General features: G+C 36.8%; 1 protein-coding gene across 1 annotated transcript in view; it reads right to left on the bottom strand.

Annotated features, from left to right (window-relative positions):
• Window positions 1-21,979, bottom strand: part of marchf4b (membrane associated ring-CH-type finger 4b) — a 32,514-nt gene extending 10,535 nt beyond the window's left edge. Inside the window, exon 1 of the mRNA XM_051119339.1 lies at window positions 20,890-21,979. Coding sequence (XP_050975296.1) covers window positions 20,890-21,240 — 351 coding nt within the window. The 5' untranslated portion in view covers window positions 21,241-21,979. The remainder of the gene's footprint in view (window positions 1-20,889) is intronic.
• Between the last annotated feature and the right edge of the window lie 3,853 nt (window positions 21,980-25,832).

Here is a 25,832-nt window from a genome sequence, read left to right as displayed (position 1 = left end):
AAAAAGGTTTGCATATGTGGCTTTTTATGAGGCTTTTATGGCTCATATAGTATGATATAGTGAGAATATGGAGGAAAAAATAGCTCAGTTTTATGCAGAGGCCCAAACTGAGCAAAAATATGCAAGTTGGTGCAGATGCTGATGTTTACATGGACAAAAAGTGACAAAATTCAAACGCATGATGTAAATCAATGAAATCTTTATGACAGTATAGCAGATACTTACATAAAATGATATAAATATCAGTCGTCACTCTGTATCTCCAATAATATGTCTTAGTAAGTTGAGATTTGAATGATCCAAACATATTATGCAATGCAATTCAATAATGATGGAGATATGAACAAATAAACGTTTCTCAAAAGCCTGATGTTCATATCTGAAACTCACATTTGAACATGATTTCTCTAAAAAACGATAATCAAGTAAACGTAAGTTGCTTCAGTTCAGTAGGTGTTTTTCTTAGTTATTTTTGCATCTTAAGTTATTAAAGTTTTCACAGCAAAAAAAGACACGAGTCACAAGCTGAAGGTGGACATTTGTACAGTTATACTAAAAATACCTGTACTTTTATTAAGTAAAAATACAAGTTTTTGTGCAACAGGTTTTTCAGCAAAATTTTGATCATATGTACGCCTTAGGAATTACAGTAGGCTTCATAGGGTTAAATGTCGTGTTATTTTTTTCTTTTGTTTGCTGTGAACATACTATTAAAAAGCTTTTATGGTCTGCACATTTTCCAATACCAAGCACTTATTCATTGTTTTATCTTGGTTTTCAGAAGCTGCAGTTGACAGTTCAGACATAATGAAAAATGAAGTGTGTGAACTGACAATTGCAGAACAAATAATTTATCTTCCACTGGACACTGTATGAATTTTAAATAGAGAAAGAGAACTAAACCCCAACATTCATTCAGAGTGACTTTTTAAGTGCACTATATACAGTAAACTGCTGCTTACTCAAATAATGTACTTTTGATTTTTTAAACTGAATTATTTATTTTAATTTGAATTAATTTAATTAAAATATAAATAATTACATTCTGTCTTATTCTTTCCCAAATTTACATTTTAATGTTATTGTTATATGAATTTTATCATTAATAATAATTTTTTATTTATTTATTTATTTATTTTTAGTTCATAAACTAAATAAATAATTTTCTACCATAGTACTACACAATTTTAACATTCTACTCAATATTAATGCATGCTGTCTGTATGTGTGATTATTAGAGTATTCTGGCATTAGTTAAGCAACACACCCACGGCAAACTAATTTAGACTGGTTGAATCTGTTTTTTGTCAGTAGGCAGCTCACTATGTTTTGGAGCAGAGCCTCTGGTGTGTGTCTGGTGTAGTATATTTACTACTGGACTGTGTTGTAGTGAGTTATGTGTGTGTAATATTCTGCTCTGCTGCATGTAGATGACAACGTTAATCGAATGCGGATGGATGTAGACGTCCTGACTGTCTTGTCTGTGAAGCGTAACTGAGAAGCAGACACAGGAACAGGTGCGGCGCAGTGTGAGCGCTCACCTTCGAGCAAACGCGCGAGCACTAACGCTAGCGCCACGCTGAGAGACATCGACACTCGCACACACAACGTGCCCTCTCGTATCTCTCCGCTGTATAAACAGAGCGTGAGTTAAATGTTTCAAAACCGTTTCTCATGTCAGAACCCAAAAACAGAGATCAGATCAGCTGAGGTTAAACTGGCGCATTAATGCTCTGGATGTTGTGTGTAAGGTTTCATTTATCAACTTTAAAACTTATTTAGAAGAAATGCAAATCAACACTTGTCTGAAAACGTCAATATGTCTCCTGAGCAATGAATGAGCAACATCTAAGCACACAATGAGCTTTAAAACTAATGAGAATGCATGGATTTGATAAGAACTATTTGAGTTTATATTGAGATCTCTGACTTTTGATTGCAGGCTTTGGTATTTGTGGCAAATCTGAGCACCGTTTGAGATTATTGAGATTACTAGGATCTTTTATCTCCAAAGAAACATCAGGATACTCAGTTTGCTCTTTGTTTAATCTCATTGCTGTCTAGAGAAAATATTGAGAACATATTGAGATCTATGACTTTTGATTGCAGGCTCTGGTATTGTGGCAAATCTGAGCACTGGTTAAGACAATATTGAGATCACTGGGGGCTTTTTCCTCAACAGAAACATTGGGATACTCAGTATGCTCTCAATTTAATCTCATTGCTGTCTAGGAGAAACAGTCGAGATATTAAAGAGAAAAACTTTGTGATTATTCCCTCCTATGTTTCATTTCAAATTCTCTACTTTCAGAGGAAATGTTAGTTAAAAGTTACTTGAATAAAACATGTCTGAAAACTTCATTATGTCTTCTGAGCAATGAATGAGCAACCTCTGAGCACATAACAAGCTTTGAAACTAATGAGAAAACAATTGACTTAGAAGATTGCTTAGAAATTTTTGAGTTCATAGTGAGATCTCTGACTTCTGATTGCAGACTTTGGTATTGTGGCAAATCTGAGCAGCATTTGAGACAGTATTGAGATTATTGGGGTCTTTTTTCTTGGGAGAAACATTTGAGAAGCAGATCTCATTTTTATCTCATTGCTGTCTATGAGAAACATCTGAGACAAAGTTTCGTGAATAAAACATGTCTGAAAACTCCATTCCCGAGCAATAAATGAGCAACATCTGAGCACATTAAAAGCTTTAAAACTAATGCCAATACCATGGACTTAAAAAAAAAAAAACTTGATTGAAAAACATTTGAGTTCGTATTGAGATCTCTGACTTTTGATTGCAGAATTTGGTATTGTAGTAAATCTGAGCGCCGTTTGAGACAGTATTGAGATCACTGAAATCACTGAGGTCTTTTTCCTCAGGAGAAACATCAAGAGACTCAGTTTGCTCCCAATTTAATCTCATTGCTGTCTATGAGAAACAGTTGAGATATTTAAAGTGATCTCCTTTGTGATTATTCCCTCCTATGTATCATCTTGAATTCTTCACTTCCAGAGGAAATGTTAGTGCTCATGGGCTGCTTATATGAGAAACATCAGAGACAAAGTTGATACTTGAATAAAACATGTCTGAGAACTCCATCATATCTCCTGAGCAATGAATGAGCAACCAAAGAGCTTTAAAACTAATTAGAATAAACAGACTTAGAATGTTTGATAAGAACTTTTTGAGTTCATATTGAGATTTTGATTGCAGACTTTAGTATTTGTGGCAAATTCTGAGTACTGTTTGAGACAGTATTGAGATCAATGAGGTCTTTTTCCTCATGAAAAACATCTTGCTGTTGGTGCTTATAGGTTGTTTTTTATGAGAAACATTTGAGACAAAGTTGATATTTGAATAATATGTGCAAAAAGTCCATTATGTCTTCTGAGCAATAAATGAACAACCTCTGAGCACACAGCTAGCTTTAAAACTAATGAGAAAACAATGGACTTAGAAGATTTGATGAGAAATATTTGAGTTCATATTGATATCTCTGACTTTTGATTGATTTGATGAGAAATATTTGAGTTCATATTGATATCTCTGACTTTTGATTGTGAACTCTGGTATTGTGGCAAGTGTGAGCACTGTTTGAGGTAGTATTGAAATCATTGGGGTCTTTTTCCTCAACAAGAAAACATCAGGATACTCTTTTTGCTCTTGATTTAATCTCATTGTTGTCAGGTACCAATTTTGTCTCAGATATTTCTCATAAGAGCAGCCTATATGAACACTAACATTTCCTCTGGAAGTTGAGAATTTGAGATGATACTTCACCTTGGGAAGAGGACCCCAGTAACCTCAATGATCTCAACACGGTTTCAAATGGTGCTCAGATTTACTACAATACCAAATTCTGCAATCAAAAGTCTGAGATCTCATTATAAACTCAAATATTTCTTATCAAGTCTTTTAAGTCCATGGTATTGCCATTAGTTTTGAAGCTTACATGCTCAAGTTGCTCATTCATTGCTCAGAAATGGATTTTTCAGACATGTTTTATTCAAGAATCAACTTTATCTTAGATGTTTCTCACAGGGAGTGCAGAATTCAAGATGACACACAGGAATAATTATAAAGGAGATCTCATTAATATCTCAGCTGTTTCTAGACAGCAATGAGATAAAAATGAGATCTGCTTCTCAGATGTTTCTCCTGAAGAAAAAGACCGCAATGATCTCAATACTGTCTCAAACAGTGCTCAGATTTGCCACAATACCAAAGTCTACAATCAAAAGTCAGAGATCTCAATATGAACTCAAATAGTTCTTATCAAATCCATGCTGTTCTGATTAGTTTTGAAGTTCATTGTGTGCTCAGAGGTTGCTCATTCATTGCCCACGAGATGTAATAGACTTTTTATTACAGTGTCAACTTTGTCTTGTATGTTTCTCATAAAAGCACATTAACATTTCCGTCTGGAAGTGATGAAGGAGATCTCTTTAATACCTCAAATGTTTCTCCTAAATAAAACATGTCTGAGAACATCATTATGCGCAATAAATGAGCAACCCCTGAGCACATAACAAGCTTTAAAACTAATGAGAAAAGAATGGACTTGGAAGGGATTGGTTAGAAATATTCGAGTTCATAGTGTGATTTCTGACTTTTGATTGCAGACGTTGGTATTGTGGCAAATCTGAGCACCGTTTGAGACAGTATTGAGATTATTAGGGTTTTACCTCATGTAAAACAACTGAGAAGCAGGAGACTCCGGTTGTTCTCCATTTAATCTCATTGTTGTCTTAGAGAAACAGATGAGATATTAAAGAGATCTGCTTTGTGATTATTCTCACCTATGTGTCACCTCGACATCTCGGAATTGTTAGTGCTCATAGGTTGCTTATTTATTCGAATTGATACTTGAATAAAACATGACTGAGAACTCCATTATATCTCCTGAGCAATGAATGAACAACGTCTGAGCGTACAATAAGCTTTAAAATGAATGCAAATAGCATGGACTTAGAAGATTTGATGAGAAATACATGAGTTCATATTGAGATCTCTGACGTTTGATTGCAGAATTTGGAAAAAGAAATGAAAGAAATGGTGAAAGAAATGTTTAAGTTCATATTGAGATCTCTGACTTTTGATTGCAGACTTTTTATTGTGGCAAATATGAGCACCGTTTAAGACAGCATTGAGATTATTGGGGCTTTTCCCTCATGTAAAACAACTGAGAAGCAGGGGACTCAATTTGTTCTCTATTTAATCTCATTGCTGTCTTAGAGAAGCAGTTGAGATATTAAAGAGATCTGCTTTGTGATTATTCTCACCTATGTGTCATCTTGAAATCTTGGAAATATTAGTGATCACAGGTTGCTTTTATGAGAAACATCTGAGACAAAGTTGATGCTTGAATAAAACATAACTGAGAACTCCATTATGTCTCCTGAGCAATGAATGAACAACGTCTGAGCGTACAATAAGCTTTAAAATGAATGCAAATAGCATGGACTTCGAAGATCTGATGAGAAATACATGAGTTCATATTGAGATCTCTGACTTTTGATTGCAGAATTTGGTATTGTAGTAAATCTGAGCACAGTTTGAGATCGTATTGAGATCATTGAGATTACTGGGGTCTTTTTCCTCAGGAGAAACATCTGAGAAGCAGGAGACTGAGATTGCGCTCCATTTAATCTCATTGCCGTCTAGAAGAAACAGTTGAGATATAAAAGAGCTCTCATTTGTGATTATTCCCTCCTATGTTTTATCTTGAATTCTCCACTTCCAGAGAAAATGTAAGTGCTCATATGCTGCTCTTATGAGAAACATCTGAGACAACGTTGGTAGTCTAGTCAAGTCACCATTATTTATATAGCTTTACAGCTAATGGCAATACCATCTTACTTGAATAAAACATGTCTGAAAACTCCATTATCTCTCCTGAGCAATGGATGAGCAACCTCTGAGCACATAATGAGATTTAAAACTTATGAGAACACCATGGACATAAAAAAGCACTGTTTGAGACAGTATATGTGTGAGATGCAAGAGACCCAGTTTGCTCTATATTTAATCTTATTGCTGTCTAGGAGAAACAGCTGAGATATTAAAGAGATGTCATTATGAACTCCATTATGTCTCCTGAGCTGTAAAAGAGCAACTTCTAAGCACACAGCAAGCTTTAAACCTAAGGAGAAAAGCTTAGACGTAGAAGATTTGATGAGAAACATTTGAGTTCATATTGAGATTTCTTACTTTTGATTGCAGACTTTGGTATTGTGGCACATCTGAGCACTGTTTGAGACAATATTGAGTTTGTTGAGATTAATGGGGTCTTTTTCTACAAAAGAAACAACTGTGAAGCAACAGACTCATTTTGTTCTCTATTAATCACATTGCTAAACAGTTGAGATAGATCTCATTTCTGATTATTTTCTTGCTCATTGGTTGCTCTTTTATAGCTCAAAAGATTTAATGAAGTTCTCAGACTAGTTTCAATAAAGTATTACCTTCATCTCAGGAATTTGTGAGCCATAAATGAGCCAGTACCTCTCACTGAATGTGGATATCAACATTTGATGAGAAATGTTTGAGCTTATATTGAGACAACTGACTGTTTCATTAAAGTATTAACTTTGTTTCCAATAAAGTTGGAAAAAATAGCATATAGTGGGTAGCAGCTCAGATTATTTGATCTTCGAATACACTGATGAGACATATTTGAGTTTAAATTGAGATTTCTAACTTTTGATTGCAAACTTTTCAAATCTGAACACAGTTTGAGACATTTTTGAGATCTCTGAAGGAATAATGTGAGATGTCTGTTTTTTTCCTCAGGGGAAACATCTGAGAAGACCTCAAATTCTCCATTAGTCTCACTGCTGCCTGGGTTAAACTGTCGAAATACTCAAGAAATCTCATCCGTGTTCATTCTGCCAAAGAGTGGAGCTCACAGTAAAAGCCGCCTCGAGCTCAACTTAACGTGAGTATTACATAAGCACGACCCCGATGCTTCTTCAGCCAAGAGGAGCGCTACCTCCGTCACAGCGTCGAGAGGAAATAGAAAGGGAGTGTTGGTACAGACACAGGCCTGTCTGCAGATGGACTTAGTGGGAGCGAGTTGGCCGGACAGTATGAGGAGAGCAGGAACAGCCAATGGGAGGAGGGCGGCACAGGAGGAGACGGGGAGCACGTCCAAACCTGCAGCCTAATCCACCTCCGTGTTCTCAGGGCAGCGAGCGAGCAGCACAAATCAGACGGCCATTACAACTGTGACAATCTGTTTCACTTACTCCACCGAGAGCCACACTGCGGATAAAGAGTTTAATGCCGTCCATTTCACTCCTGTTCAAGGTAGTGACAACCAAACGTTCAATACATGCATGCAATGTGAACAGAAGTGAATTGAAGTAGATAATGAAGTGGTGTCAGTAAAGGTAGGTTCACTAAAACATTTAAAGGAGAAGTCCACGTCCAAAACAACAATTTACAAATAATTTACTCACCCCCTTGTCATCCAAGATGTTCATGTTCAGGTCATTTTTTTCGAAAAATAAGCACAAAAGTCGTGCTCGTGTAGCACAGGCTCTGAGATGCACATTCACGATGCTACGTACTATTGAATCAGGTCGAAAGGTCACGCAAAACTACAGACCCAGTGTTTACAAAGCGAACATGCAAAGATTAACAAAGTGCAAGTAAGTTAAACGCTGTTTACAAACAAAAAGCTGCAACGAGTTTTTTCGCCATACTCTACCTTTTTGAGCCGGTGTTTTAACAAATAATGCTACCTGTCAGATTGTGCTACCAGCACTGTGTTTTTCATACTGTAATGTTATGTTTAGGGTTGGGGTAGGTGTACACGTTAATAAAGCCTCACACAATATTAATATCATGCTGGAAGCAAAATCTGATAGGTAGCATTTTTCGCTGTCGAATTATGCTACCATCTGTTTTAATGGGAGGTAGCAAAATCTGACAGGGTAGCAAAAATTGTCAGAACACCGGATCACACAGACGATAAACTTAGACATGATTCATAGTAGTGATGGGAAGTTCAGATCATTTTACCGACTCGGGCCTTTGAGTCTCGTTCAGCAAAATGAATGAATCTTTTTTCAAGTCATTTCGTTCATTTTAGCAAAATGTAATTAAAATGTTACGTATTACTTCCCTAATACATCTACTGCTTACACAAACGTTGATCACACTACAAACAAGATTATAAGACTATAATGCTATAAGAAACAGAAAAGATTCATTCATTGTTTACCTGGTTCTTTAGTCTATGATTAGCTCACCTCACCTCTTATCTGACAGTTTTCGGGTTTGAGTCGTTCGTTCATCACGTGACAGCCTCATAAGATGAACGAATGACTCGAAAAACCCAAAGACTCGAACAGGTGAACTAATTCCAGTACAGAACCTAACAGGATGTTGCGCATGCGCGACTGAACGGATCGCTCCCAGAGACGACTCGTTCTTACTGAGTCACATTAAAGATCCGTTCAAAATGAAGGAATCATTCGAGAACGCGCATCTCAGAGCCTGTGTTACATAAGCTTTTGTGTTTAAAAAGTATACAAATGTTTATTTTTCGAAAAAAAAAATAAAAGTGACAGATCGTTTCGCTAGATAAGATCATTCTTCCTCGGCTGGGGTCGTTTAGAGCCTTTGAAGCTGCATTTAAACTACATTTTGAAATTCTCATTCTCAAAAACCATAATTTCTTTACAACTGAAGACAGAAAGACATGAACATCCTGGATGACAAAAGGGTGAGTAAATTATTTGTAAATTGTTGTTCTGGAAGTGGACTTCTCCTTTAACCCTCTTTTTTCCCAAAACTGCTAGATTTTCTTATTACATTGGACTAAAACTTTCTGACTTTGCTCATCTCCCGAAAAATTTTGATTATTCTTGTGCTTTTCTGGTATTTTTCCAGCCTTGTTGCACTTCAGGTCTTCCGTGTCAAAAATGACAAGCCAACAAAAAATTGCATATAAATTTCTCGTTATGCAATATTATTACCAAATAGTGGATTTGATCTTTTCGTCAACTTGTTTTCTTTTAATTAGACCAGGTTTTGTATTTGTTTTTGGGGCTGATTGATCGTAGGCCTCACTGATCTGAGTTTATGCAGCTCAGCTTCCAAGTGAATATTATTAAAATTATCCACAAATAATGCTTTTTTTGCTCTGATCAATCAGGAATACGGTCAGTCAGTTCTAAATAGAAATACAAAACCTGTGGTAATTGAAAGGAAAAAAGACTGAATCCATGAAGTGATAAATTATGTATATATAAAGTAATTTAAAGTTCAATATATAGTACTTTCATGTAGTACTCACAGTTGTATGTACATTTATACATTATATAATTGTATTGTATAATAGTATATATTGTATATTATGTTGGTTTGCATGAGTACACTGTATTTGAGTACTATATGAATGTACTATATACAGAGCATTGAAAAACAATTTAAAATTAGTGCTGTCAAATCGATTAATCATGATTAATCGCATCCAAAATAAAAGTCTTTACATAATATGTGTGTGAACGGTGTATATTTATCTGCATATATAAATACATGCTATATATATATATATATATATATATATATATACATACCGTTCAAAAGTTTGGGGTCAGTAAGACTTGTAATAGTCTTTAAAGTAGTCTGTTATGCTCATCAAGGCTGCATTTATTTGATTAAAAAACCCCCAGTAATATTGCAAAATGTTTTTACAATATAAAATAATGTTTTTTATTTTAACATACTTTAAAATAGAATTTATCCCTGTGATGAAAAGCTGAATTTTTATCAGCTGTTACTCCAGTCTTAAGTGTCACATGATCCTTCGGAAATCATTCTAATATGCGGATTTATTATTAGAATGATCAATGTTGGATAATATCAACAGTTGTGCTGCCAAATATTTTTTGGAACCTGTAATTTTTTTTTCAGGATTCTTTCATGAATAACAAGTTTAAAAAGTACAGTGTTTATTCAAAATATAAATATTTTATAACAATGTAAATTATTTATTATTAACTTTTAATAAACTTTTAATTATTAACTTAATACATCCTTGGTGAATAAAAGTATTAATTTCTTAAAAAAAAGAAAAAAGAAAAAAGAAACAATAAAAATGTACTGACCCCAAACTTTTGAATGGTAGTGTGTATATATATATATATATATATATATATATATTATAGCTCTACATCAACTCTAATTAGTTCAACCCTTCTTTAGTAAAAGAAATCTTATTAATTTAAAGTTCGATATATAGTACTTTCATATAGTACTCACAGTTGTGAGTACATTTATACATTATAGAATTATATTGTATAATAGTATATATTGTATAGTATACTATATTGTTTACATGAGTACACTGTATGTGAGTACTATATGAATGTACTATATACAGAGCATTAAAGAAAACAATTTAAAAATAGTGCTGTCAAATTGATTAATCGCGATTAATCGCATCCAAAATAAAAGTCTTTACATAATGTGTATGAACTGTGTATGTTTATCTGCATATATAAATACACACACATGCATGTATATATTTAAGAAATACAAACTTTTATTTTGAATGGGATTAATCTGTTTGACAGCACTACTTAGAATGCTCGATTTGAGTTATGCAGCGTTAGATTTAATATAATTTACTAAATGTATTTAAACATGGTCAGATGTGTTAAACAGATCCGAGAGCAGCTAAAAAGCGTGATCAAATAAGAATAAAAATGTCGTCACGTCAGAAAGGTTGTCGGGTCTAATAACAGCCATTTAGCCTGAAGGGTGTGAAAAAGCGTGCGGCACAGGTCTGCAGAACCCAAAGTACCTTAGTCAGATTGTAACTCCCCTGTAAATCTGTGTCAGTCGTGTGCCGCTCTGAATTATGAATAAGTATGACTCAGAAATAAATAAACATCTGAGACGGTGCCGGGCGGAGGGAGACTCGAGGGGGATTCTCAGCTAGACTTCAACGAAAGGAAGAAACCGTGTCACTGATTGACACTCTTTAAATTAAATTAGCTGGCGTGATTAAAAATGTCCACTCATGTCAGCAATGCGACACGCTGTAGGGCGTTTGATAAAAACTCAGTTTTTATGTCTATTTAAAGGCAGGTTAAGACACATCATAAAAACAACTGTAAAATCAACATGAGCGTTAAAATGTAGGCTAGAAAGTTAAGTTTAAACTTTTCTGGACTTTCCACAGACTGGTGTCCCATTAATTTTCATGAAGTCATTTTATAATTTTATATGTTGATTTACCTTATTTATTTATTTAAAAAATATATATTATTTGTACCAGTCAAAAGTTTTTAATAATTTTTAAAGAAGTCTCTTATTCACACCAAGCCTGCATTTATTTGATCCAAAGTACAGCAAAAATAGTACAATTTTAAAATATTTTTACTAATTAAAATAACTGCTGTCTATTTGAATAAATTTTAAATTGTAATTTATTCCTGTGATTTCAAAGCTGAATTTTCAGCATCATTACTCCAGTCTTCAGTGTCACATGATCTTTCAGAAATTATTCTAATATGCTGATTTGCTGTTCAAGAAACATTATCAATATTTTAAAAATTTAGTACATTTTTTCACTATACAGTTCAAAAACTTGGAGTCAACTATAATTTTTTGGAGAAAGAAATAATAGAAATGAATAGTTTTATTTAGCAAGGATGCTTTAAGTTGATCAAAAGTGACGATAAAGACAAGTATAATGTTACAAAGGATTTCTATTTCAGATAAATGCTGTTCTTCTGAACTTTCTATTCATCAAAGAAACCTGAAAAAATTCTACTCAGCTGTTTTCAACGTAATAATAATAATAAATGTTTTTTGAGCAGCAAATCAGAATATTAGAGTGATTTCTGAAAGATCATGTGACTGGAGTAATGATGCTAAAAATTCAGCTTTGAAATGACAGGAATAAATTACATTTTAAAACATATTCAAATAGAAAACAGTTATTTTAAATAGTACAAATATTTCAGAATTGTACTGTTTTTGCGGTACTTTGAATCAAATAAATGCAGACTTCGGGAGCCGAAAAGACTTCTTTAAAAATAAAAATCTTACTGTCCAAAAACTTCTGACTTTCAAAAACATTGTTTTACTATATGTACTTAATTAATGTATTTAATTATATATATGTACAAAAATATGCATGTATCAATAACAATCGACTGACACCCCAAACTGGCAGCAAGGTTGTAAAAACAACAAACTTAAAGTCTTCAAGTCCTATTTACTGTAGTTTGACCTCTTGAGGTTGATGTTGAACATTTGAAGGTTAAGCTCGTTCTTGCACTGATCATTTGTACTCTGTTCACAGAAAGTGCCGAGTGCAGTAATCCATATGGAGATATCCATATCAGACCTACTTTTCAGATTAATGGTAAGTAGGTCATTTTACTAAATGTGTCAGACTGATTCCTTATTTGGTTCTATGTGAATTAAAACATCAGGATTAGATGTGATTTGATGTCCTGAGTTCATGCTAGCTAAACAAGCTGCCAAACAACAACTTTTCCACATGCAAGTGTCTAAAAATCTAGTTTTCCATACCATCTAGACCAGATAAATCCAGGTTTTCATGAGATGAAAGGAAACTTCGATGTAACACCAACAAGAAACCTGAACTAATAATATTGTACTTAAATATGTGTGTGTCCCTCACATTTATACTTATTACATGCCATCTAAGGCCCTTTTGAAAGCCCGGCACTCTGGTTTACAAACCACTTCCACTTTTCAGCAACATTCCTGCTGCTCTAAAGAGGCAAAATGAATTGAATCTGTCGTAAATAACAAAATATATGCCAGGAAAGGGGCTGCCTTTGACTCTTAATGATGCACGAATGTACCGAACAACAAAAGGCGGCACATAAGCGCAGCCTTAAGCCGTTCGGAAATAGCATTTTCCATCATTGGCTTGCTGGAGGGACATTGAGTATTTGGGCCTCCATTCAGTGTGATGTGAATGTAATGTGGCAGAGAAGTGGAGTGTAGACCTGTGTTATTGTGAATGCACAGAGCCGTGCCTCCACAGGATTACTGCATGCAAAATAATGCGTCCTTATCCGGCGTGCCCATAAAGGCATCCTGAAGAGCTGTGCTGGCCGTTTGTCTTCATGTTGAAGCTGAAGCTCTTTATTTCATCAATCGACTCTGTGCATGGTCTAAAATGACAAAAATTCGATTTTGGTCCTTGTATTTTTATTTTAGTGGCTTAAAGGAATAGTTTGCTAGATAAAGATTAGTTTGTTTCTTCATCAGATTTAGAGAAATGTAGCATTCCATCTCTTGCTCACCAGTGGATGTGAATGGGTGCCGTCAGAATGAGAGTCCAAACAGCTGATGAAAACATCACAATAATCCACAAGTAATCCACACCACTCCAGTCCATCAGTTAACATCTTGAGAAGACAAAAGCTGCATGTTTGTAAGAAACAAATCCATCAAGATGTTTTTAACTTCAAACCATTGCTTCTGGCCAGAATATGTGCCCATAATTCGTAATAATGCTTCTTCCAGTGAAAAAGTCCATCTCCTGTTGTCTCTCACATCAAAATTCACCCACATATTTGTTTAGAGCTGTTTTGGCTTGTAAACAGAGCTTGATCTCTCTCCTGATTCGGACAATAATGGATTATGGAAGTTAAAACACCTTAATGATGGATTTGTTTCTTACAAACACGCAGCTTTTGGCTTCACAAGATGTTAACTGATGGACTGGAGTGGTGTGGATTACTTGTGGATCATTGTGATGTTTTTATCAGCTGTTTGGACTCTCATTCTGACGGCACCCATTCACATCCATTGGTGAGCAAGTGATAGAATGCTGCATTTCTCCAAATCTGATGAAGAAACAAACTTATCTACATCTTGGATGGCCTGAGGGTGAGAATGTTACAGGAAATTTTCAACTATTACTTTTACTATTTAATTTAAGACCGTGACTGTATCTACAGAGCTGTTTCTGTAATATTTCATATACTGTAACAATTGTTTATTGTTTTAAATGAGGGGGAAACACTCTTGCTTGTTGTCGTTTCTTTAAAATTGAATAGCAATTTCTGAGTGAAAATTGTTCATTTCAGTGTATGCACAAACTATCAAATAATTGTTTGGGTCAATAAATATTAAAATTAATAAACTGAATTAACTGATTTTTAAAATTAAATTTAAGCTATATTCTGCACTAAAGAAATTGTGAATTTGCTAGTACATTTCACATATGTGAACCACAAAATCAGTCATAAGGGTCAATTCTTTTAAAATTGAGATTTATACATCTTCTGAAAGCTTTCTATTGATTTGGCTGAGATACAACTATTTGAAAATCTGTAATTTGAGGGTGCAAAAAAAAAAAAATCAAAATATTGAGAAAATCACCTTTAAAGTTGTCCAAATGAAGTTCTTAGCAATGCATATTACTAATAAAAAATTAGGTTTTGATATATTTATGGTAGAAAATTTACAAATTATCTTCATGGAACATGATCTTTACTTAATATCCTAATGATTTTTGGCATAAAAAATTACAATTTTGACCCATACAATGTATTTTTGGCTATTGCTACAAATATACCCGTGCTACTTATGGCTGGTTTTGTGGTTTAGGCTCACATGTAAGCACAAAGAAATGGGAATGATGGATTTGTTTCTTACAAACACACAGCTTTTCAAGATGTTAATTGATGGACTGGAGTGGTGTGGATTATTGTGATGTTTTAATCAGCTGTTTGGACTCTCATTCTGACGGCACCCATCCACATCCATTGGTGAGCAAGTGATGGAATGCTACATTTCTCCAAATCTGATGAAGAAACAAACTTATCTACATCTTGCCTGAGGGTGAGAACGTTACAGGAAATGTTCAATTTTGGACAAACTTTTTTTAATTTAAGACCGTGACTGTATCTACATAGCTGTTTCTGTAATATTTCATATACTGCAACAATTGTTTATTGTTTTAAATGAGGGGAAAACACTCTTGCTTGTTTGTCTGCTTCTGAAACTCTCAGCTAAACTCTTTCATGGCTGCCTCATAAATCTCTTTGTCTGCTAAAATGGCAGCACAGATGCTCAAGCTGAGGCTCTCTGGAGTAAAAGTGTGTTTGAGGCACGTAATACTACAGGGATCTCAGCAGCAGATTGATTCTGTGACTGTACATCTCTCTTGTCTGAATCTGTGTCTCTGCAGGTCTGCAAAGCTGAGGTGAAACAGCAGAGAAGCTTCGCTAAGTGAACACCACAAATGAAAGCAATCTTCTGGGTTCAACACAAGTTCCCAGATTTAAAAAAGCAATGTTCACCGTTACAGTAATGCACAGAGCTAGTTCTCCAGAGGGTTTAAAAAAGCCGGGAATGTATTTTGTACATCAATTATTAAGTAAAACCCTGTATTTATTTTGACATATAAAGTATCTGCATTGTTTCTAGATGCTGAAACTACATCAAAAAGGCATCAGCAGGTTGCACACTTTTGAGGGATCATATGCCGGCCAGCAAACTACAAAATATGAATGGTAACGGATTGCTCTCTCCAGGTATTATAGACCTCACTGGTTTGCTAAATGTAAACAGTCTCTATCCTCATGCATATTGTAAACGCTACTAGCTTTACACTGCAAAAAATGATTTTCTTCTTCAGTATGTTTGTCTTGTTCAAGTACAAATATCTTAACATTCTTAACTTAAGATACTTTAACTTAGAACAAACTTGCTTATGATATTGAGTTTTGTTTTCTTAAAAAAATATAGCCAAACTAAATGAGTTCTTGCTGCAAACTAACAAAACATGTATTTTTATGACTCCACTGGCAGATCATTTTTCTTTTTTTTTTTTTTCAGTCTAAACTCACTTAAAGAAATAAATTCACCCCAAATTTGACATTTACCCCACCTAAATATATAGATGAGTTTGTTTCTTCATCAAACAGATTTGGAGAAATTTAACATCATTTGCTTACCAATGGATCCAGTGAAGTGAATGGGTGCCGTCAGAATGAGAGTCCAAACAGCTGATTAAAACATTGCAATAATCCACAAATAATCCACACCACTCCAGTCTATCGATTAATGTCTTGGAAAGACAAAAGCTGCATGTTTGTAACAAAAAAATCCATCATTAAGGCATTTTTAACTTCAAACCGTTGTTTCTGGACAAAGAGTCCATAATCCATAATAACACTTCTTCCAGTGAAAAAGTCCATCTTCTGTTGTCTCTTACATTAGAATTCACACACATATTTGTTTAGAGCTGTTTTGTCCTGTTTTTATTTCTTAAACTGTTTCATCTTTGCATATTTCTCTCCTGATTCAAAAATGAAAAATGTCTTGATGGATTTGTTTCTTACAAACACGCAGCGGTTGTCTTCTCAAGATGTTAACTGATGGGCTGAAGTGACGTGGATTACTTGTGGATTATTTTGAAGTTTTTATCAGCTGTTTGGACTCTCATTCTGACGGCACCCATTCACTGCAGAGGATCCATTGGCGAGAAAATGATCGAATGCTACATTTCTCCAAATCTGATGAAGAAACAAACTCATCTACAGCTTGGATGGCCTGTGAGAGTACATATTCTGAAAATGTAAATTTTCAGGTGAACTATTTGGTACATATTTCAAAAAACGAGACTTCTTGACTCATTTTGCTTCTTAAGATGTAATATTGGACTGGAATATTCTGGAAAACGACAAAAAAGGAAGTAAGAAATTATTTGATATTGAGGTTTGAGGTAATATTTGACACAGACAAGGTCACTAATTCTACATTAGTTAAATATGAACACCTACAGTTTGATATTTAAGTCTTTTGAAGCAAATTGTAAATGCATTAGAACTGAACTTGCACTGAACCAGAAGTGATTCCTTGTGCTTTTTAGATCTAGTCAAGATGCATTTGTAAAGACAAAGATGTCTGGTTAATGCAATGTGACATGGCACTTCAAGAACAATCATTATATTTTGAAACAATACACCAGTCAAAGCCGTCTGAAAGATGCAGCAGCACATTACCGAGTGCTATTACTCAGGGTTACACAATTAAACGGGATGTTTTCATAGCGCCATTGAACTACAGCCTGCTGAATCAGCAGAAAGCAAGCATGAATCAGTCAGACAGCAACAAAAGACAGAAAATCAAAGCGCTGCCCTTCATCTAGACACGTCTTTCCATCATGTAGTATCTGTAAAACATCAGTTCTGGTTCGTCTCTGCACACAAAAAGAATAAGAGAGAAGATCTGATCACTGTCTAACTGGAACAATCGTCTGAAATCATTCCCTCGGGTTCGCCCGCGCTCACATTTTCGGCTCTTTACACTTACAGCAGAGCTTCTCAAAGACATCACGCTGCTCGCTTTGGGGCAATAATCTTATAATTGCATGAGCACAATGGGTTTGTTTAAATCCGAGTTCAAATTGTGTCATTATGGAGCGCTTAATAAAAACACTGAGTGCCTCAGAGGAACTTTCTCTGATTCATAAATGCCGTAAACACGAATGCTGAGCATTTTCACTGTTATTGTGAGGGAAAAAGACATGCAGTTCATTTAACACACATTGACCTTTTGGGAAAAGCTTAAAATAAGCTTCTAATCGCTTGTTTCCGTCGTGACAACTTGCCCCACTATGGTGGAAACATGACTTCAGAAAGCCAATTTTAAACAATTACAAACACAAAGCAAAAACACAAGAGGTATACTTTAAAAAATGAGTTTTCCTACTTTAACAGTTCATGTTTTATTCAATGTTGCATGCTTTTATTTGTAATTATTAGAGAAATTTACTACCATTTTCTAAATGAAAATTGTTCCCGCCTTTTTTTCCCGTGCACACTGTAAAATGATTTTTCAAAGTTGTAAATAATAGAAAAATAATTGGAGTATGTTAAAAAAAAAATTAAATACTATTTCAGGCTTTTTATCTAAAAACTGTTACTTGCTGGGGTTTTTTTATTTAATAGCAATTTCTGAGCGAAAATTGTTCATTTGAGTGTATGCACAAAATATCAAATCATTGTTTGGGTCAACTGATATTAAAATTTAATAAACTGAATTAAATAACTGATTTTTTAAATTAAATTTAAGGTATTTCTACATAACAAATTGTAAAATTGCTAGTACATTTTACATATGTGACCCTGGACCACAAAACCAGTCTTAAGGGTGCATTTTTTTGAAATTGAGATTTATACATCTTCTGAAAGCTTTCCATTGATCCATTTGTTAGGACAGGACAATATTTGGCCAAGATGCAACTATTTGAAAATCTGGAATCTGAGGGTGCAAACAAATCTAAATATTGAGAAAATCACCTTTAAAGTTGTCCAAATGAAGTTCTTAGCAATGCATATTAATAATAAAAAATTAAGTTTTGATATATTTACGGTAGGAAATGTACAACATGTCTTCATGGAACATGATCTTTACTTAATAGCCTAATGATTTTTGGCATAAAAGAAAAATTGACAATTTTAAACAAATCAATGTATTTTTGGCTATTGCTACAAATATACCCGTGCTACTTAAGACTGGTTTTGTGGTCCAGTGTCACATATAAGCACAAAGAAATAGCAAGCAAAAAGTCTGAAGTAGTATTTTCTTGTAAAACGTACTTTAATAATCTTTGTTTTATTTACAACTTTGAAAAATCTTATAGTTGTGTGACAACTAGCCCCGGTCTCGTCTGTAACTAGTGTTCAAAGGTGTTTGCTCTTTGCTTATAACCCTCTGAGGAGGAAAGCCGATTCCTCTCTGTCGACTCGCCTCAGGTTTCCTTCTTTCAATACAGGTGAGGATCATCTCAGGTAACATGGGAGTTTGTGTGCGGTAACACTCATTCCACTCCAGTTTTTCATTTACTCTGACTTGGCACGAGCTCAAATGTATCAGTGAAACAAGTGTGAAATAAATGTCGTTCTGTTGTAAATTCTGGTGAATCACCTTCCCTTTGGGTGAAGACGGTGCAGAGGTTTTTGAAGTGGAAACGATTTGCATATCATCATGAATAATTTATGAGGCCTGCTCTGAGCTACAGTTTTCCTACTAAAACAAGGCGCATTAAGAAAAGTAAATACTCCGTTGCCATTTGCAGGGACGTGACCTTAAAATCATGAGGTTAATTTAAACAGGACTCATAGACATTATTAAAATCTTTGAAAAATCATAAACATACCGTCTGGTGAATAAGAGGTTTTTTTAGTTATGCTCAGCTATTAAATTAATTGAATATAAAAATAATAAATCACTGAAACGTGTTACTGAAATTCATTTGGTCAAAAGTATGAGAATCCTGTTTAAAACTTGCACTAGCGTTAAAGTTTGATCATTTGGCCTATTGTGAATATTCTTATCTTGAACATTTTGAATCTTGAATATATGTTTTATGTAAATTGCTTTGATTAATTTTAAATGTTTTTCATTTTAATAAATAATAATGTGCTTTCATATACACCATTATGTCAAACCACTAAAGTACAGCATAAAAACTAAGAAGTTTTATCTGAAGTTATCTGTGCATTGTGCTTGGGGGAGTGGCCATTGGCTCTAGCTCATGAATATTTAATTAAGTAGGCCCAGGCAACAAATGGCGGTGTATATGGACTTTAAATAGTTTATTGCTGGTAATTAATCACTGAGTGTCTGCTGTAACTAAGCTGACCCTTGTTCACATGCCATTTTTTTGTTTTTTATGTTCATGTTTTGGTCCATTATAAATTAAAGACAGTAGGACGGTTCTTTTCTTTTCAAAGGGTTTGATTGTGCAATCCTAAGTTTTAGATCAAAAAACCCTGGACCACAAAACCAGCCATATGTAGCATGGGTATATTTGTAGCAATAGTCAACAATACATTGTATGGGTCAAAATTACAGATTTTTCTTTATGCCAAAATCATCAGGCTATCATGTTCCATGAAGATATTTTGTAAATTTCCTGCCATAAATATATCAAAACTTAATTTTTGTTTAGTAATATGCATTGCTAAGAACTTCATTTGGACAACTTTAGAGGTGATTTCCTCAATATTTAGATTTTTTGCACCCTCAGATTCCAGATTTTCAAATAGTTGTATCTCGGTCAAATATTGTCCTGTCCTAAAAACCATACATCAATGGAAAGCTTATTTTTATTAAAACATTACCATTATAACTGGTTTTGTGGTCCAGGGACACAATTTTCACTCACAAGATTACTAGTAAATTTCACAAATATTTACAAAGAAATGCAAAGTACCACATTAAATTAAACATGACATTTTGAAGTGGAAAGGCTAAAATAGTAGCCTATTTTTGTAAAATGAACACTAATCTTTATTTAAACCTTATAAAAACTTTAACATTTTTGCACAATAAAATGTTTTCCGTAGTTTATAATTTTGCACAAAAATTTAAACCTGCTGTACCAGATAGCCACTGGAAAATGACTGTTTATTTTATTTTCATGGTTATATCCACCATTTTGCAAAGCGGAAGTAAGCTTTTTTTCTGTAAATCTAGACTTTCGATTAATTCATCGTTAGAAGAAGCGTAGTAAATGATCATGTGTTTATGAGCATGACAATAAATTAAATATATTGTGATAAGAAACAACATTTTGCCATATCAAGCAGCATAAAATACTGTTTTTGTACTGAAAAATAACTGACCGCAAGTGATACCGGAAGTCTCGCACATTTACGTTACAAATGACGCGCCTGCTCTGACATTAAGGTAATTAGTAGTGAAACGAACATGAGTAGATGTATAGTTGCTCCCTCACTTAATATAATTGTGTATTTAACACATAAATAAGTTTCATGGAACCAAATCAAAACTTTTTAGTATGTGGTTAAATGATTTATCATGTACATTTGTTTGCTTTATTGAACTGTAGGGTTGGTTTCTACCTGTTCCGGCCCCTGGAAGCATATCCTGCACACCGGGGTTCCTTCTGCATAGCTGATGAAGGAGAACCTGTCATCCCTCCGGTCCTTGGGGAACTCATCCGCCGCGGCGTCCGTCCACCCGGATCCGTCCGCAGCCGCCTCCGGCCCGACAGCGTCCTCTGTGGACGGGGTACTCCAGTGCCGGAGCCGGTGGGCTCGTAAGGTATTGTTGTTATCCGAGGCATACGGGCTGATTCTGGCTGTTTGTCCGCTCATGGGGTTTGTAGGAGCCTGTGGCCCGAGCAGAAACACCTTGAGGTCACTGAAGAGAACGCAACAGCGGCTCTTCAGCATGCCGTGACCGCGAAGCATCCAAGAACGGGAGGAATCGAGACTGTCCGGGCGGGATCAATTAGTGCGCGTTTCTGGACTCCCTGTTAGTTTAGGCTGTGAAAAGCGAATGCATGCAAGCCATGGTATTCCGCAACAAAAGTCGCAACCTGCATTAAGTTCATCGCACTTTTGGAATTTAGCTTAAAATTGATTGCAAGTTAAATTTAGAACCAAAGATGCTGTTGTGAAATATTTAAGTGCACCTCTATATTGCATCCTGAATTAGATAAAAAATGACGAAAAGGCAGTAAACAGGTGTCAGAAGCCATAAGATCGATTCATTCCTTCGGGTTTGGGGTCTGTATGTCCTCCTGCAAAGTAAAGCTTCAAAGTCGCATGCCACATGTGTTAAAGCAGCATCCCTCAGTGGTGTGAAATCATTCAGGTCCGCGTTCAGGTATCTGCACCTAAAGGTTAAAGCGATACCTCCGCGCTTCTGCAGGTGATGCTTCTTCGTGCGGACGCCGCATGTCTTCGGTCGCTTCGCGAGCAAATGTTATTCTGCTGCAGTTTTTCGCGTTGCCTTCGCGCGATTCCTCGGGACAATTCATCGGGGATGTGTAATCCGATCACGCCGCGAGTTTAGGTTCCGCTGGACGGTGTCGGAGTGGCTCCGGGTGGCTGATGCGGCGGTTTCAGCACTGTGATTCCCGGGACAGCGCACGAACACACGTCACACACGCGGAGTGATGCGGGAAAGAGAGAGAGTGAGTGAGTGAGTGAGTGAGTGAGAGAGACATGATGGTGCTGACCCTGAGATTGAAGTTGCTTATCAGTATGGTGTGAACTTCAATTATTTGCACAGTGACAAGAAAATGAGCAGGATGGAAATAAAGGTGATAAAGTTGCACGAGGTCGCTCAATATATTTGTGTCCATACATGACATTATTAAATCGCATTATACATAACAGCATTGTGTTTTGGGGTTTTTAAAAACTCACCCAACGGTATCATTTGCTAGTGAAATTTAGGTATATCTAAATAAATAAATAAATTATAATAACATAATACATTATATGGTTGATTTATGTCAGACACTTATTAATTGGCTACAATCAAAAATGCATTATTAGTATTAATAACACATGAAAAATACACCTTATCCGTTTTCAAATATTACAAAGTTGTAGTTATATATATTTTATTTTTAGAGTGTTATTTTTAAAATGTGTGCACATAATTGCTATTATTAACTGCTTTATATTGTATAATAGTGTTTTGTGTGTTTAGAGGGGTGTCATTTGCCAATAAAGTTTATATTAAAAATCATTTACCAAATATAAAATTGTGACATTGGTATTAAAAAAGTAAAATATTTTATGTCTTCATCTGCCTTTCTAAGTAGCTAAATCTGGTGCAAAGTGTCTCTTCTGTTATTTATTTATTTATTTATTTCTCCATCTATCAATCTATCTGTCCATCCATCCATTCAGCCGTACATCCACCCAGCTATCCATTTATCCATCCATATCCATCCTTCATCCTTCCATTCATCTATTTTTCCATCCATCCATCCATCCATCCATCTATCATCCATCCATCCATTTATCCATTTATTAATTTATCCACCTATCCATTCATCTATCATCTATCCATCCATTTATCCATTTATTAATTTATCCACCTATCCATCCATCCATCCATCCATCCATTCATCTATCATCCATCCATCTATACATTTATCCATCCATATCCATCCTTCATCCGTCCATTCATCTATTTTTCCATCCATCCATCCATCCATTCATCTATTGTTACAGTTCTGTCTGTGTGTATTTGGTTTCTCCCAGTGTCTCCCCCTGTCATCCTGTCTGCTTTGGTTTTGCCCTCGTTATTCTGTTATCCCCGTCACCTGTATTTCATTATTAGTCACCCTTTATAAGTCTGCCCTTTTCTTGAGTTTGCTGTCGGTCTTTAATGTAACGTTTGTATGTTCTACGTGTGTGGATTATCGCTCTGTGTTCCTGCCTGTTCCAGCTTATGCTACCAGAAGTTTATATTAAATATATTGTTGCTTGTTATCTCGTCTCTCGTCTCGTTCCATCCAGCACGCAGCAACCCACCGTAACAGAAAGACCGACCATAAACAGAGGATGACCTGGGCTGATGACCTCCTCCTGGACCTGCAACAAGGTGAGCGTTCGCTGGAGGAATATGTGGAGGAGTTTTTAAGCGTTTACCATCTGGTGAGATGGAGTGACAAGATACGCAAGATGGCCGCCACACCAGAGTCTGCACCCAAGATGGCCTCCGTTCCTGAGTCCCCGGCCAAGAGGGCCTCCGTTCCTGAGTCCCCGGCCAAGAGGGCCGCCAAGCCTGAGTCCCCAGCCAAGATGGCCGCCAAGCCTGAGTCCCCAATCATGATAGCTGGAATGAACATTATGGACAGGGCAATCCCACTGGAGTTCACGGCTCCTATTATCTCCCCTGATTCTCCTGAGCCTCCGCTGGTTCCGTCCAGCCTTCCTGAGCCTCCGCTGGTTCCGCCCAGCCTTCCTGAGCCTCCGCTGGTTCCGCCCAGCCTTCCTGAGCCTCCGCTGGTTCCGCCCAGCCTTCCTGAGCCTCCGCTGGTTCCGCCCAGCCTTCCTGAGCCTCCGCTGGTTCCGCCCAGCCTTCCTGAGCCAAGTCAAGCCACGGCTATAGTTCCTGAGTCAAGTCAAGTTGTAGCAGTGTTCCCCGAGTCAAGTCAAGTTGCAGCTGCAGCTACTGAGTCAAGTCAAGCGGCTGAATCAAGTCAAGCCAAAGCTGTCGTTCCTGAATCAAGTAAAGTCACAGCGGTTCCCCATGAGTCAAGCCAAGTTGTTGCGGGCGTTCCTGAGTCAAGTCTCATAAACGCTGTGGTTCCTGAGTCAAGTCACGTCACGGCTGAGTCAAGTCACGTCACGGCTGAGTCAAGTCACGTCACAGCTGAGTCAAGTCACGTCACGGCTACATCTCCTGAGTCAAGTCAAGTTCCTGGTGCTCCTTATAAGCCAAGACAAAGTCCAGCTCGCCCTCCAGAGCCGGAGCTCTGCCCAGCTCGCCCTCCAGAGCCGGAGCTCTGCCCAGCTCGCCCTCCAGAGCCGGAGCTCTGCCCAGCTCGCCCTCCAGAGCCGGAGCTCTGCCCAGCTCGCCTTCCAGAGCCGGAGCTCTGCCCAGCTCGCCCTCCTGAGTCGGCTCCTCCTTCAGCGCGCCCGCCCGAGCCAGCACCTCATCCAGCGCTCCCTAGGGCTGGCAGTACTGTAAATTCCCCCAAGAAAATTTTGGGGGGGGGCTACTCCCCTGTTCGGCCACCTGAACTGTTTACCCGGCCATGGCCTCCTGAGCCCCCAGACCCGCCATGGCCACCTGAACTGTTTACCCGGCCATGGCCTCCTGAGCCCCCAGACCCGCCATGGCCTCCTGAGCCCCCAGATCCACCATGGCCTCCTGGACTATCTGCCCGGCCATGGCCTCCTGAACTCCCTGATCCACCATGGCCCCCTGAACTGTCCAGCCATGGCCTCCTGAGCTCCCTGATCTGCCCTGGAGGCTTTCCCTAGCTACTATGTTCCTCTCCCGTATCAGCCTCCAGGGCGCCCGCCCTCCCTCCCCCATGGACTCTGGTTTTTCTGTTTTTTCGCCTCCTAGTCTGTTTTGTTTTGTTTTGTTTTCTACGGCGCGAGGACGCGCCTATTCAGAGGGGGGCGTAATGTTACAGTTCTGTCTGTGTGTATTTGGTTTCTCCCAGTGTCTCCCCCTGTCATCCTGTCTGCTTTGGTTTTGCCCTCGTTATTCTGTTATCCCCGTCACCTGTATTTCATTATTAGTCACCCTTTATAAGTCTGCCCTTTTCTTGAGTTTGCTGTCGGCCTTTAATGTAACGTTTGTATGTTCTACGTGTGTGGATTATCGCTCTGTGTTCCTGCCTGTTCCAGCTTATGCTACCAGAAGTTTATATTAAATATATTGTTGCTTGTTATCTCGTCTCTCGTCTCGTTCCATCCAGCACGCAGCAACCCACCGTAACATCTATCATCCATCCATCCATTTATCCATTTATTAATTTATCCACCTATCCATTCATCTATCATATATCCATCCATTTATCCATTTATTAATTTATCCACCTATCCATCCATCCATCCATTCATCTATCATCCATCCATCATTTATCCATTTATTAATTTATCCACCCATCCATCCATCCATTCATCTATCATCCATCCATCTATACATTTATCCATCCATATCCATCCTTCATCTGTCCATTCATCTATTTTCCAACCATTCATCCATCCATCCATCTATCATCCATCCATCCATTTATCCATTTATTAATTTATCCACCTATCCATCCATCCATCCATTCATCTATCATCCATCCATCATTTATCCATTTATTAATTTACCCACCTATCCATCCATCCATCCATTCATCTATCATCCATCCATCCATCTATACATTTATCCATCCATATCCATCCTTCATCTGTCCATTCATCTATTTTCCAACCATTTATCCATCCATCCATCCATCCATTTATCCATTTATTAATTTATCCACCTATCCATCCATCAATCCATCCATGCATCCATCCATTCATCCATC

This window comes from Labeo rohita, chromosome 9, assembly GCF_022985175.1.
Source record: "Labeo rohita strain BAU-BD-2019 chromosome 9, IGBB_LRoh.1.0, whole genome shotgun sequence".
Lineage (NCBI taxonomy): Eukaryota > Metazoa > Chordata > Actinopteri > Cypriniformes > Cyprinidae > Labeo > Labeo rohita.
The sequence above is the reverse complement of the archived record's forward strand: the minus strand, read 5'-3'. Positions and strand labels throughout refer to the sequence as shown.